The sequence below is a fragment of the Anolis sagrei genome, chromosome 2 (assembly GCF_037176765.1).
Source record: "Anolis sagrei isolate rAnoSag1 chromosome 2, rAnoSag1.mat, whole genome shotgun sequence".
NCBI lineage: Eukaryota > Metazoa > Chordata > Lepidosauria > Squamata > Dactyloidae > Anolis > Anolis sagrei.
The window spans coordinates 114,976,063-114,992,025 of NC_090022.1; the positions used below are offsets into that span (position 1 = coordinate 114,976,063).

A 15,963-nucleotide genomic window follows, 5' to 3' on the forward strand; every position below is an offset into this window, starting at 1 on the left:
AATTGTAGCAGGGAAGCAATTGTAAGTACTTCGGAAGCAACTACCTGCAAATATCTGAGGGCTAGACACGATAGTCAAAAGCTCCAAACACACCTCAAATGGAAGGCTGCCGGTCTACTTTCAGTGAACATTCTGGGTATTTTGGTTTAAATTGGTTTAGGAAAAGTTGCCACCTTGTGGCTTTGGAGCAATCTGAACAACTTGATTGAGTCTGATCTGGCACTGATTGAAAGGGACACTGGTGCTATCATGCTTTCTTACACTCAACAGTGTGGGAAAACAGATGGATCATGGCCATGTTGCCATCACTGTGGCTCCTAGATGGCCACGGAGCTCACGAAGATGGGCAGGGCCCAAGCCATTTAGAGCTTTGTAGGTGATGACCTGTACTTTGAATTGGGACTGGAAATTTATCGGCAACCAGTGGAGCCGTTCAAAGTTTGCTTTTACGTTTTTTAAAGGAATATTTTCTGAAGATTTATTTTTTGTTATACTGTCAGTATTTTTTTTAATTGCTAGCGAGAGCTGAACATTGAACACATTATTTTATTTTATTTTAGGTTGGATAGATATTCTGGAAAACAACACATGCTGTGCTGATTCCCCATTGAATCCTTTAATGGTGGCAAAATGGAGTGTTTTACACTTTGGTTTTACACTCCTGGCCTACAAAACAAAGAATCAAAGTAGCATTCTTCTGAAGAAAAGCCCTTTTACAACGCACTGGCAGGGAATATGTTCCTCAACACATAACAAAGCTATTCTTGTTCCTTAAGAACATTTGAAGGACTAATCTTTACTATGGAATTAGTCATTGGCTGCCAGGCCTTCCAGGACCTATGGTTTTAGATACAGTTGGAGAGGTGGTTGGTCCATTTTACAACACTGAAGACCAGAAAAGAAGTCAAACAACAGAAGACTCAGTGGTGATGAATAAGATTTAATTACACAGAGATTAAAAAAGAAATGAACGAGAAAGGGGAAGGGAAGGACGAAATATTTTCATGAAATGAAAAGAATGCATTATGCAGAATTAAGAAAACATACTATGCATACAATACTATACTCACACTACCTTGTGGGCAGCAGTGTAACAAGATTTTTTAAAGACTAATGAAATTGCTGCAAATTGCAATGCAAATGGCTTTAACCTATTTAGCAATGTTTTCCATGGCCATGATTCATAGAAGTGTTCGGTGTTGTATACATGTACAGTTGCATTAAAAAGTACATTGTACGAGCAAGTGTGGGATTTACCCTTTTGGCATGAATGACCAATGAATATGCTGTTACAACAGTGCATAAAACAGCGATAGGGAATGCTTGGTCCTCTAGACACAGTTGTGCTGCTCAGGATTGTTAGGCACTGAAGTCCATTCTGTGCTATGAAATAGGATAGCTTCCTGTGAGATCTTATCTAGTGCAGTACTAAGCTCATGATAACTGTTCAGAATTACTAGTTGTGGCTAATATTCTCTGTCTGAAAAATGCTGTGATCTTAGCTGTGATCAGGAATTAAGAAAAAGAGGTAGAATCATAAATGAGGAGTAGGGTTACTGTAGCTCCTCCCCTGAACCCCAATCATGCTTCCATTCCTCTCTTTAGGTGAAGAATCATTTTCTGAAGTAGAAAGTCTCTTCCAACCATAGAGGCCCTAGATATGATCTGGATTTGTACCAAATAACCATTCCAGGTGATGAAGAGAACATTAATGGACAGAGAAGATTCTCTTTTTCACGAAGTCAGACAGAGAATGACTTTGGAGGAGGGCAGCCTGGAGCACTCCCACACATTGCCTGTTTATTTTACCTCTCTCTATAAAACATGAATAGGGTTGGTGTGCCTGCTTCATAAAATAGATCCTTTTCTATCTCATAAAGTAGCAAGGGAGCAAGGGACAAATGACTCCTCACTGCAGTAAAGGATGTACATTAAAAGGTACCAATTTACAAGGCTTAATGCCAGCTTCCTTACACTTGACTTCTGTGTATTGATTCCAAAATAAATGGCTGCCCAGGATGTCTCCATTAGGAAGGAATCTGAGACTCCCATTTTTGACATAGCATAGTTAGGACCTCATCACATTGAGAAATGTTCCCCTAGTAGCAGGCCCGTAGCCAGGATTTCGATTCGGGGTGTGTGTGTGAATTTTTTAAGGGGGGGTTTCGGGGGGGGGGCTGAGTTTTTTGGGGGGGGGGCTGAGTCTGAGTGAAAGAGGGTCTACTCTAGCAAACCTTTTGTATCATTACCCCAATACCCCCATGCATATGGGATATATTGAGTATGGTGATCAGATCATGATATGAATAAACATAACAGTTTAAATAATGCACCAGTAAGGCCTTTTCGCGAACCACCATGAGAATTTCAGGGGGGGGGGGGGCTGAAGCCCCTCAAGCCCCCCCCCCCCCCCCAGGCTACATGCCTGCCTAGTAGGACACTACAGCCTCTTTTCACGCATGGAGATCCATGGAGTGTATCACATGAGGTTAACTTCTGGCAGTCAGGTATAGCCAGGCATGAGCAAACTTTAGCCCTCCAGCTTTTTTGAATTTCAACTCCCACAATTCCTAACAGCCAGTAGGAATTGTGGGAGTTGAAGTCCAAAACACCTGGAGGGCTGAAGTTTGCCTGTGTATAGCCCTCCATGGTTGAAAAGAGGCAAAAATGTCCTGAAGGGAGGGAACTCTGAAAATGGGCCAGCAATTGTGTTCAAAGCTCCTAGTGTGTCAGATCCCATGTGTAAAACATATGGGATGGGAAGTGTCTTAAGAATGGGGCTTGGGAAGGAAAGCAGCCCATAGAAGTGTCTTGAGACTGGGACTTAGGAAGAAAAGCAGCCCGTAGAAATGGTGCCTTGTGTCTCCTCTAAGTGGATGGTTGAGCTAGGGGTAGGAGGAGGCAATCCTGTGTGATGGGGGTAAGAAAATTCTCCGTCTTCTTTAAAGAACAGATCCCCCCTTTTTAAAAAAAATCAACATGGAGAGGGAAGGAAAAAAGTTTCCCCAGTGATAATTCAGAACTCATGCAACAACGGGGAAAAAACGGAAGAGGCAAACACGTTTGATGGAAGGACAGAACTTGAAATGGAACAATGGCCTTCACTAGACTCACAAGCTTCTTAACTTCCATGTGACGAGGTCCTATGAAGCATGACATTTTTTTAAAATGGTTAGGCAATTTACATGGTGTAGGTCTCGGTTTGTTGCTTCAGACTCCACCTTGAAAAAATCTGCTAAATGAACAGCATGCCAAATTATTGCACGATTTGCCTTTTCTTAATTTGGTCTTTAATTCTGTTGTCTGTTATCATCTATCATGCAAATGAATTGGTAAAATTTGTATAAAGGAAAGGAGGGAAAAAAGAACCTTTCTCTATGCTGATGTATTCCTTTACTCCCTCATAAGTAAGAGAGGGACGAGGATGGACTCTGCAAGGGAGCTAAGTAATGTCCAAGTCTGAAGTGCATGCCAGACCCCCCCCCCCTTCGACCAAAGGCACACTGAGATGCCCAACAAATTGAAATGAGATGTTCTAAATCTGCAGCATCCTCATATTTGAAATGTGTCCCCCTCCCTGTGTATTTTGAATTAACCTAAATCTTTACATCAAACCATTACCTGGTATTTTAAAGTGCTCTCAGTCCTCAGCAACTAGCTTTTACTGGCCAAAATGACAAGAAGGTAGCTAATATGATCACTTATCCTTGTGGGACTAACTGCAAAGGAATGGACAGTTATCCTTTCGATGTCTAGGAGCCTATTCATGGGCTGGAAGCATGAAATCAATTAGATTTCCTGTTTGTATATCCTAGGTTGGCCAGCAAGCTCAGCATTGGCCTAATATGCTTTGCGAATTTAGTCAGTCATTTTAATACTCCAGATTAATGTCAACTGCTCACCTTGGAGCTTCATATTCACATGTTAAAGGACAGGGGAGAGCGCTAAACAAATTAGCTACATTATTTGGCACTGTTGAAAAGGAAGGTAATGGCCTGAATACATGAGTTATTAAGCTATCACTTGTACGACATGCTATTTTGGGAAAATAAAAAAATGATATTTAGTGTATTGTGTTATGTGCTCTTAATCTTGCTTCCAGACATTAACATTGTTAAAAATGGGGTTAAAAATCTAAATTATCCACCACAATTTTGTTGCCCAATCTGGTAAGTACAATGTTTTGGGCATCAAATTACACATATTTTTAAAAGAATAGTGAATACATACAGAAGAAGCTTATGCTTTAAAATGCCAATAACAATGATGTGGTATAGTCATCTAGATAACTAATCTATAGAAAGACGAAAAGAGGGGGGGGGGATAGAAAGAGAGAGAGAGAGAGAGAGAGAGAGAGAGAGAGAGAGAGTACAGCCACCAGGTATGGGAACAACAGCCCCTTCTGAAGTGGAAAAAACCCAGGATGATCCCCCTGCAGGGCAGAAAGGTGGGAGGATGATGCAGTCTCTTCCTTTGCCCATGCTTCAGGAAAGTGAAGGAAAAGGAAGAGAAGGAGGAAGAAGAGGGCGAGAAGAAGAGGAGGATGAGAAAGAAAGGCAGGCAGGCAGTGTGGGGGGGGGGGGGGGAGTGGGGCTGCTGGGCAGCTTGTGTAAAAAAAAAAGAGTTATACTGACAAATAACAAAAAACAAATTCTTTTGTTTAATATTGTTCATTTCACGAGGATTTGCTGGAGTGATGTCATGCTGCTAAAAATGCACAAATTTGTTGAAACTAAATCTCCCTCAAATCCTTGGCCAAAAGCTTGTCACGTGTACCTGAATCAGACTGTAGGGCCAACTAGCTCTATATTGTCAACTCAGGCACGAAAGCTCTTTAGACTTTCAGACAGAATTATATCCTACTTTGAGATTCCAGATATTCCCCATTGTCCTCCCATCCAAACTCTAGCGGATCTAATGGTATGTTCACAGAGTACTGCTGGTGTTTTCCCATTTCCAAAGTAGGTTTGTGACTACCTCTGATAATCCCAGATGATCATCAGCATCACCTTTGCTGTCCTGGCCATACATATAGGCATGAAATATGTGAGAGCCGAACAGTAACAACACAGCTTACCTGTCTGCGAAGCAATCGTTCTGCAGAAGGTGAATGCACAGGTGGAGGGACTCTGGGCTTACTTTCCCAATCAAGGTTGTATTGGGGTTTGAGTGGTTGGAAGAGGTCTCTTGGAATTTGCAGGAGAGCATCAATATTTGCAGGCTGAGACTGCACTGATGTCGTTGAGCCTGAGGAGAAGAAAATGATCAGATGATGAGAAGCTTGACTGTCATCCAGTTTCCTAATTAGGTTTCCCACTGAATCACATTCTGTTCCTATCTTATTTGGCATAGGGTTGGGAGAAGTGGCCATGGTACTGTACTGCAGTGAAACCAACATATTCCTGCAGTGTTTTAAAGGCTAACAAGATGTAGTTGGCCTAAGATACTATGGACTACAGCCCACTGCTGTTTGTGATGGACTGTTTTTCAAAGAAGAAATAGTATTTAGCCTGTAATATTTTCTGGAATAGCAGATCTATTGTGCAGGACTATTTAAAGAAGAACCTTGGTAAGGGCCAAATATACTGGCTGCACAAAAATTCATTTCCAGCTTGAAATGCACTTCTCTTATTGGTAATGCGTTGCTTTTATAGACTTCACAGCACTCTAGAGATAAAGAGGTACAGATGCCACTTTTATAGTTTAGAAAAGAAGCTGAGATGCTAAACTATGCCAAGTAATAAGTCAGAGTTATGTATTATCCCAGAAGAGGAACTGCAGGAGCATCAGTGATGTTTCCAATGTAACCTGGCAATTTATTCCCTCTGTGCCATCTCTGCATTATGTGAGACTATTTGGAGTAACAGAAACACCTTTTAAGATCTTTGTGGCTCCACCCAAAAAGGCATTTTTATGATCTCATTGCCAGTTATAACTGTAGAACTGACTAAAGATTGCTCACCTCAAAATGTATTTTCCCATTGTGCCTAGGCTACAAGTACTTAGTCCCCATCTGCAACTGAAACAAAGCCACATCTGTTTCACATTAACACACTGTACTTTCCATTCTTCTGTCTCAATTTACTGTCCTCCCCACTATCAAAATGTGTAGTGTAAATTCCTCAGGGTAGTGACTTGTCACTTTTGTTTATGTTATTCCATGCACTGACATGCAGACTCATGGCATTATATAATCAACAACAAATGGTACTGGTGAATATTTTTTAAATTTAGAAAAACTTGGCATGCTTGAAGAATAGATTTAACATTTGGGAAAACATCCATGAGACTATGTAAGAAGGAAGAGCTAATACGGCCTGGTTGACTTCACCTTTTCATTACACAAGAATGGTTAGCCATTTTGCTGTTAAAGGCATTTCCTGAGGAGCCCACCAATGGAGACTATTACCTTTCTGTGGTAGTGGGGATTTCATGCTTCTGTGAAGCAAGAGACAGTGCTGACATTTGCCAAGGAGCTGGACTAAATGTGCCTAAGACTTACTGTCCAGGCACAATAGTGGGAGGTGACACTGGTAGAAAATCGGCCAGTGACAACAGCAGTGGCACCACAGATAACATTTGTTAGTTATGCACAGAAGATGGCATGGTAAACCTTGTGAAGGTATTTTACAACAAAAACCTTATGAAGAAATAATCCAAAATGAAACAAGGGATGTGACAAAATATAATACTTAGAGACAAAATATAATACTTAGCTCACTATGTGGCAACGCAGTGAGCTACTTAGGTAAAGCAGAGGACAACTACGTGTAGTACTGTGGATAACGACAGATATGTACTCAAGCCAAAAGGATGTTCAACTGTGGATATGCTCAGAGGGGAAAGAAAAGTCAAAAGTTGCACGTGAAATGGGAGAAGCATGAATCAGGTGAAGACAGACTCAATTAAGCAAGTCATGCTATGTATAAATGTTGCAATACCCAGGGTCAATAAACTAAACTGGAAAGGAAAGGGATGGGATATTTTGAGTTAGATAATTCCATAATGCAGTACATGAAAAACTAAGAAGAAATGTCACTTATGGTGAGGAAAGATGTAGCAAAAACAGTCAAACGTTATAATGCAAATTCTGTCCAAATAATATCACGGAGACTTCAGGGAAAATCTATCAATATAACCATAATCCAAGCTTATGTTCCACTTAGCCAGCAAAAGAAGAAATGTGGTGGAGTTTAGGAGAAAATTGATCACACACTAAAACAGGACTTGTTGTTAATCATGGTCAATTGGGATGCAAAAGCACAAAACAGAAGAGAATCAGAAATTGTAGGAAAATTTGTTCTAGGTTCATGAAATGAAGCAGGAAAGTGATTGATTTGATTGTACAAAGCCAACAGTATCTTCATCACAAGCAACTGTTTCTTCATCACCAAAATAGAAAATAAATGGACTACATAATGTGAAGCAGAAGATGGAGAAACCGATTGTGGCGCAGGCTATGAACTGCTAATAACAGAAATTAGGGTAAAGCTAAATAAGAACACTAAACCAAACATCCTGTCAAAATACAACCTAAGGAATCTCTCTGTAGAATTTAAGATAATTTAAAATCTTTAAGGCAAATTTAAGGTGAAGCTGCTCTGATAAGATGACTTGGAGTTCTGTCACGGCGTTGCTATAAACCAAATCCAATGCAATGGCTGTTAACAAGAGTCCATCCGCTTGTCAAATCAGGTGGGATGGGAGGTGCATGAGCTCTGGTATATACATGATGCACAATGCTGACTTGTCTAAATGCCTGGCAAGACTGCTTAATGCAGCCTGACACTGAAATACTCAAAGTTGGATGATGCCCAGAAGCTTCCCTGGAGCTCTGGAGCTCACCTGCACTTTGAGGTTGGTTGGGCTGGTTCCGGGTTAAAACTAGCTGTTGTTGTTTACATGGCCATCCTGGGTTCAGGTGGTCTAGGGATAGTGGATGCCACCAACACTGTCCTGGCCACCGTTATGAGAAGGGCAGGATGGTGACAATAAGGATGGCCATCCAGCCTAAACAGCTAGTGCAAAGAAATACTGGACCAAATGGGATGCTATGTTTGTTAGTAAGAAAACATATTTAGGTGTTTTGGTTAATGAAGTTACATGGCATGCTTGTAACTATGGTGAAAGTACAATATATACTTTCAGGACCCAGCTTTGTAGGCTCTGCTGCAGGAGATACCTTGTGGCCTGAGTATTTCCCTTCCAGCTTTGCTGCCTGCTCAGCCCTGGAGAACTGCAGCCACACCCTCATTTCAGCCAGCTGACCCAGCAGCCTCCAAGGAGAGAATATGGCCCTGCAGCCTAACTGCATGATTACTTTAACAGTCATGCCACCCATCGTCCGGCTGCCGGAACACCTGTGTGGGGTGCTTCCATGGCCCCCGCAGTCTTGCCACGTGGCTACTTTAATAGCCGCACCACCTATCATCAGGCCACCAGAACACCTGCGCAGAGTGCCTCCATGGTGGGGCCTCACCGCACAGCTACTTTAACACTTTGGTTGGGATTGAATGTTTACTTTTAAGTTTTTTATTGAATTTATATTTGAATTGTTCAACTGATATGTCATGATTATTATTATATGTGTAATGCGTCATTGTATGTCATGGTCTGTAAGCCGCCCCGAGTCCCCCATTGGGATGAGAAGGGCAGGGTATAAATGTAGTATAATAGTAGTATAATAATATATTGATCTGTATTGTTGTTAAAATATACCAAAGATAATCAGAATCCTACTTAAAACGATGGGCTGCCTAATTCTGAAGTCAGTCCGCACTTATCTGTATTGGGGGTTAAGTAGCATTGCCAGTTAGCCTAATATGTTGTACTAGGTCTCACTCTTTAATGCTTTTTCACAATACAGAAGCAACTCTTTATGGAGAACCTCACATTTTGTTTGAGTGAGTGGAATGAAATGCCCTGTCAGCACCAAGACTATCTGGTTTAAAGAGCTGGGACTGTCTGATAAAAATCTTTTCAGAAGTGTCAAAATCACATTATTTTAGATGTTACGTTTGATCTTAAACTATTTCATGTTATGTTAGTGTCAAGGCACACTTGCTTTGCCTAATAACTATAGCTCCCCCATGTTTTATTCCTGCTGCTAAATCGTAATGTTCCCATTACTATGCAAATTTCCATATCCTTTCCGTAATCTCTTTGCTTTTTGTACTTTTCTGAACAGTACTCTGAAAGTATGTCTTTATAGGGCTATGGTGAATGATAGGATTTAGAAAAAAAAGTTCCCCCCCCTTTAATCTGAAATATAGGTTTCTGCAAAGAAACTAGATCAACTCTATTTTTTAAACAAATAAGCTCTATTCTATTCAATATAATTCTAATGAAAAGAAGATAAACACATGTTAAAATTACACTGAAACACTGGTAAGTCAATCTTGAATTTCACTGTTTTGTTGAAAACAGAAATTAATGAGAATAATCATTTTAAAAGGCATTTTTTTGCTGATTACCCTTGTTTTTTGAAGGTCTATAATGACTATATTTTAATGAACGCTTGAACATACAAAATGTGAACAGCTAATAGGGACAGACAAGCTTGGTTGTGGGTGGTGATTAAACTTTTGGTGGCCAATTAAATGGCATTATCCAATAGCATGCAAAAACTCTCAAATGGCACCCCACCTCAAAAAGCCAACATGAAAATGAAAGTGTTATTTTTAAAAATTAAGGGCTGAACTATGTTTGCCCCATATATTTGGACACCTATGCACAGTCTTCCTTCATCACCAAGAAAAAAAAGCCACTAGAAGTTGGTGAGGGGAATTGGTGTGGTGATGTAACTGGCAGATAGGCAACTCAACACTGTCACCCCTCTGCTATATGTCAATTCAATACTCCCCCTCCCTAAATGGAAAAACAAAGCCATTCATGTGGCTTATGCAGGTTCATGTGCAAATCTCTCTCCATGCAAAGTCCTGAAGTAAGATCTAAAAGATATGTAGCAAATTTCCAAAGACAATTAGTCACCCAATTTTTCATCCAGTGTATTTGTGGCTTAGATCAGAGCCTCTAAAACTTTTTCTGCTAATGACTCCTTTCAATCTGAGAAATTTTTATTTCATGCCAGGTATATAGATATATTAAAAAGATATAAAAATCAACAATTACTGATAATATATTGGTGCTTGCAAGGCTTGCTAAATGGACCAATTTTCTGGGTTGTTGTAGGTTTTTTGGGTGTAATGGCCATGTTCTAGAAGCATTCCCTCCTGATGTTTCATCTGCATCTATGGCAAGTATCTTCAGAGGTTGTGACTTCACAACCTCACAACCTCTGAGGATGCTTGCCACAGATGCAGGCAAAATGTCAGGAGAGAATGCTTCTAGAACATGGCCATACAACCTGAAAAACCTACAACAACCCAGTGATTCTGGCAATGAAAGCCTTCGACAAGCCCATTTTCCTTTTTTTTGGTGGATTAAAAATGATCTACAGAGTCCACTGTAAACACTGCATGTTTTACAAGCAAATTTGTGTAAATGGATGGCACTTTGAGACCTTTTATTGTTCCCAAATTTTTCGTGACCCCAACACTGAGCAAAGGAAAACCCATCTGGGATCAAAACCCACGGTTTAAGAGACAGTGGTTTAAATCAGAGGGCCCATCCACACAATATCTGAGGAGATAAATGCTGCTACATTTACCAGAAGTTTTTTCTTATGTAACCAAACAAAATCAAAACAAAACCCAAATATCAGTAGGTCTGCAATGAAGGACCACATGGGATAGTTACATAACTTATACCCTCAGACTGGGATATGTTTAGCCAAGCAAAATTAGAGTGTGGCTAAGATATCAAAAGTTACTAAAGAAGAACACAGAAAACAGTTTGCTTTTGCCTGATCCTTCTAGGAAAAGCAAGCTTTTATCCCCTCCTCTCCTTTCTGCTCCTGAGTTCGTGAAGTGCAAAACATTTTTGAATTTTGAACTCATCTTGTAGCAATTAAAGTGAGCTAAGGACAAAGGAAGTGGGACATTAAAAAAGTGAGATGGCAAAAGATCAGTTGAGGCAGCTGGAAGGTATACTTTCATACAATTACAGTCTTATCCAAGATAGACTTTTTATACCTGATTGGGATTTTTGATGAGGTGAGTTCTTTTCTCCAGAGGAGTCATTATAAGGGCTGGTGTCTGGAGCCTGAAACATATAACTGTCATTTGGCAAAGAATGGGTGCGGCCTACAGAAGTCTTTCTTACGGTCAGTAGATCCTTGTTTGGTGAAGGAGTCAGAAGATCTGTTCTGGAAGGAAGTTTGGTCTGAAAAAGAAAAGAAAGCCGACATCATGGAAGTTGAAAAATATGCTTCTCACTATAACTTTTACTGACATCAACTGAAACAGACAAGGAGAGCATGCATACCATCAAGATGAACAAGTTCTACTGAAATCAAATGGAATTTACACGGATGGATTCACCAGGAAGTACAGTAATACCCTAATTCTATAGTGGTAACATATCACCAGACAAAGAACAAATCACACACAAAAAGAACAAAACAAACACTACAGGAAGACAGAAAAACAACACTGCAACTATAAACCATGACTATTTCAGGAATAACTGAACAAGCATCATGCCTCAAGGCTTGGTCACAGGTACATGCTTTGCCAACGTTTAACATTTGAAATAAGAAAGAATACTCTTCCCACCCACCCAAAAGAAAGTGTGATTTTGGCAGAGACATGTACGTTTTCTTAGTTAATTTGATTAACAAGTGGGGAGATATTTGTATCTAATGGAACATATATCTTGTTTGGCCCATCATTGGCTTTATGATGCTAGCTGGAGAAAATTGGCTACTTACAAAAGCAGAATTATAAACCAAGTTTGACTGTACAATGGAAACAAAATTGCAAAATCATTTAAAAAGTATTCCATTAGCTTGTAAATGATAGAAATGGATACAACAATATTGTTCAATGAAGAGAATCTAACCCAATTTTGCCTTTCATGGTAATTTAAAAATATCCACCAAAAAGAATTTGCAAATATCCTAAATACAGAAGTCTTAAGGTTTGTTAAATATATTTATGTAATGGCAAAACAAAATACGAGTGCGCATGACAGAGCATAATAAAGCAGAGTAGAATGTATTTTAAAACTACTTTATCACACTAGAGAATGAATCCACTTTAAATCCGGTCTCTGCCTCCTGCAGAATTCTGGGGTTTGTAGTTTAGGGAGGAGCCTTTAACAGACTCAATGAACTACAAACTCCAGAATTCTGCAGGAGGCAGAGACCGGATTTAAAGTGGATTCATTCTCTAGTGTGATAAATAAAGCCAAAAGAGGAATGTTTGCTGCTTTCTCTTTATCCAGCTTTCTCTGCCATGTGGTATGAATTTCATGTCTTCTTTAATTCGATGATAAAGTAATCCTGTCTTCAGTAATTCAGAGGAATGGATAATTTTGTTCCACACTAGTGCCAAGTACTATTTTTCTGAAACTTGGAACAACTGATATCCTAATCCAACTGAAATCAGTTGAAGAAATATATTACATCATTCAGGAAAAAAATTCCTCCTGTTGTGATGATATTCATTCTTTCATTCCAGAAAGTGGCTGACACACTGGTGGTTTCAACAAATATATTTATAATTGGTGGGAAGTTTTTGATGAGATGAAAGAAACAATTTGTTTTACACAGGTTATATTATTTGTATCAATGCCCCCTTCCTCGGGGTGTGCTTACTAAGTGCTATCTTTCTTCTTTGCCTCTTGTCCTCATTATGCTACATGTTAGTGTTTATATGTTCATTTCCATATACAGTATGGGGTACTTTCAGGCTGGGTCTATGGGAGTTTAAAACAAGTATACACAAAACATGTTCCTACAGACACCAGCATACTATCCAACATTTCATGAATGAAAACTGGGACAAGAGTGGCCAAGCAACACTGGAGGTGGTCAAGATGGCAAAAAATATTATTGAGGCAGAGCACACAAGTCGGTAGATGCTGAAGCAGTTTGCTTTTTTCCAAAATGTACTGGGAAGAGTAAGATCCAGCCCCTTCCTCCCTGCTTGTTAACCTTTGCATTGTGAACTCAGTTTGTAACAATTGGAAATAAGCTGAGGACCAAGGGGGAAAGTGGGTGGGGGAAAGAGAAGCTGGAGCATTTTTGTAAAAGTTGAAAAGGTGGGATTAATAAGGACTGCCATTGACATATCAGAATAGCTGCATGGTATGTATGACAAATTGTGCTGAATGTTTTCACTAAATAAAACAAAAGCAGAAAAAAGAGAGACATATGAGGTGATCTCTGCAGTTCTCTGAAAAAACTGGATGTAGTGCAAAATCGGGGATAGTTGAGTAATGGTGAATAGTGAAATAGTCAAGGTGTCCACAATATTATTAATAATAAAAATCAGTATTAATCTGTGGTGAAGTAAGAAGAGGAGCATGGTCATGAATGGGATAAATGGCATTCTAAATGTTTGCTCATGTTCATGGTTTTTAGGGAGCCCAACTTGACTAGGACTTCTTTTATGAAGCACTGCTAACTTTAATGCAAAAAGGTAAAACTGATGGACAGACTGGGGTAGGATAGAAGATTAAGTGTAGACTCAGACTTCTTAGCACAGTATATGCTCATTCATTTCATGGGGAAACCAACTTGAGAGGCCATGCCCACAGTTTCCTAAGTAATAGCTACATGCATTTCATTTTTGATTTCTGATAAATCTCAAACCGATGAAACAAAACAGTTTATATTTCTCAATATACTGATAAAATCGTTATTCCATCTGAACATTGAGTTTTGCAAACAAAAGAGGAGGCATTTTGGGATGAAATCAGATGTCCTGCTATTGCCACCATGTTTGCTGATGGACATAGGACCAATAGCCATTTAAGGTCTGCTGGATTCAAAAAACTATATTAAGTTTTATCTTGGTGGATGCATGAAAATGCTCCTCTTGCCACTCAGTATCTTGTTTTTAAAGAAAATAGCCCATTCAATAATGTTCACTGTAGCATTCTGAGACTTTTGCATAGGATGCCATGAAGCATGATGGGAAATATTGTCACGGTTTTAAAAAGATGTGTTCTGAATAAGTAATAACTATGATGGAAATCTACTAGGGTGGCAGAAGACTCATCAAAACAACACACAGTTAAAGGTAGGTATGTGGACAAGAGAAAACAAGAATGGATCAATCAAATGTTGGAAAGTAGTTAATGTCTGTTTTATAGCAGAAAGAAAGCATTTTGTTGCTACACACCAGCTATATATATCTAATGTTTCAGGAGGAGATGGTTAAAGCAGGGCTCAAAATACTGGTTACAAGCTTCATAATTCAATAAACTTCCATCCTTAATTCTGAACTGTCACCAATGAGTGTATAACACAACCCTCATTGTTATAGATCCAGATCTGATCGTTTAAATTCAAAACTTTTAACTGGAATCCACTGCCAATCCATCTACAGATGTTTTTAGAATAGTTTGTTGAAAGGAACAGAACATTAATTGGGATCCTTTCTGCCATAGGATTTTTCATGTGTTCATAAACAATGCCTTTGTCTCTGATGTTGTTAGACTAGATAAACTTTTCAGGCGGTAAATGAAACAAAAATACCTAATCCTGAACATAACCTCAAAAGAATGAGTATTAAACAGATTTCCTTGATATGTGCTATTGAGACATGTTTGCTTATATGAAAACGCCATAGCTCTATCACCCACTTGATAGCAGTATTTAGAACCCTGTAAACACCAGAATATACAGTGACCAGCATATGTACATTGCTCTCCGGGGCATTAAGTAAGAATGTGTTATTATCATCAGGAAAAGAGTCATCCGTCAGAGCTAAGGACCAGGAATTTTCAGAGAGAATGTCTGACGTCAGAGACAGAGCCTCCATCTCAGCTAGAGGGATCTAAACAAGGGAGAGATGATCAAACATAAGAAACGAGGACACATGTAAATGTCTTTGAGAAAAAAAAAGAAAAGAAGAAAGCGAACATCGTTAACATTATCATCTATATAGTACGGTGCTTCCCCTTCTAATAAGTGCATTTGTGTCATGCACATTATTATGCAAATAAAGCCATAAGGAAATACAGCTTTAGCTTTTCTTTAAAAAAATAATATTCCGAACAGGCTTACCAATAATTCAAAATGGAAATCACCAGATGCACATTAAAGATGTACTGATTAATATAATCTTTTGAGAGATCAACTCTGGCATTAAAACAACAGCAACTTTGGAATAAATTTTTAAAACCCAGCCTAATTACATTTAAATGTTACACACTTTCAGAAATCTCCTAATGCTCCACAGCCCCTTCTCTCTAACTGCTACAGCAGTATTCTTTTTGTGTTGGCTCAAAACTGCTATTAAAACTGATTTTTGCAAACTGGGCTCCAAAGAGCTATTTTTGTTGTGCCTAACAAGGACATGCACTTTCTCCACCCATCGGACATCAGAATTAAATGCTTTCTCATGACTGGTTTGGAAAAGCCTATCAGTCTGTTTTATGGCTGAAGAAGTCACGCTTTAAGATACTCATGACTCTTTGGATTTTAGCTCCCAAATTACAATGCTATATGTTGAATGTATGCTTTTATTTTCACCAAAAGCATTAGGATTGCATGATCAGTCTACTGGGCATGGTAAAATGAGGCCTGATGGAATAGGAAGTCTGGTTTGTTGTAGGTTTTTCGGGCTGTAATGTCATGTTCTAGAAGCATTCTCTCCTGGCGTTTTGTCTGTATCTATAGCATGCCTGCCTGAGGATGCCTGCCATAGATGCAGGCGAAATGTCAGGTGAGAATGCTTCTAGAACATGTCCATACAGCCCGAAAAACCTACAACAACTCAGTGATTCCAGTCATGAAAGCCTTCGACAATAGGAAGACTGTTCCAGGGCCTCTGTGGATGCTACAAGTCCTACTACATAAAGTGGTGTAGTAAAATAGTATCCTTTCTATAA

At 39.3% G+C, this 15,963-nt stretch overlaps 1 protein-coding gene across 11 annotated transcripts in view; it reads right to left on the minus strand.

Annotated features, from left to right (window-relative positions):
• CACNA1G (calcium voltage-gated channel subunit alpha1 G) overlaps window positions 1-15,963 on the minus strand; it is a 420,834-nt gene that overhangs the window by 9,304 nt on the left and 395,567 nt on the right. For 8 of the 11 annotated variants that reach the window (XM_060764775.2, XM_060764774.2, XM_060764777.2 and 5 more), the window contains 3 exons: window positions 14,772-14,906; window positions 11,094-11,283; window positions 5,078-5,247 (listed from right to left, as the gene is read on the minus strand). In XM_060764775.2, the coding sequence (XP_060620758.2) occupies window positions 5,078-5,247; window positions 11,094-11,283; window positions 14,772-14,906 (495 nt within the window). The remainder of the gene's footprint in view (window positions 1-5,077; window positions 5,248-11,093; window positions 11,284-14,771; window positions 14,907-15,963) is intronic. The other 3 variants (XM_060764776.2, XM_060764778.2, XM_060764779.2) reach the window with 1 other exon arrangement.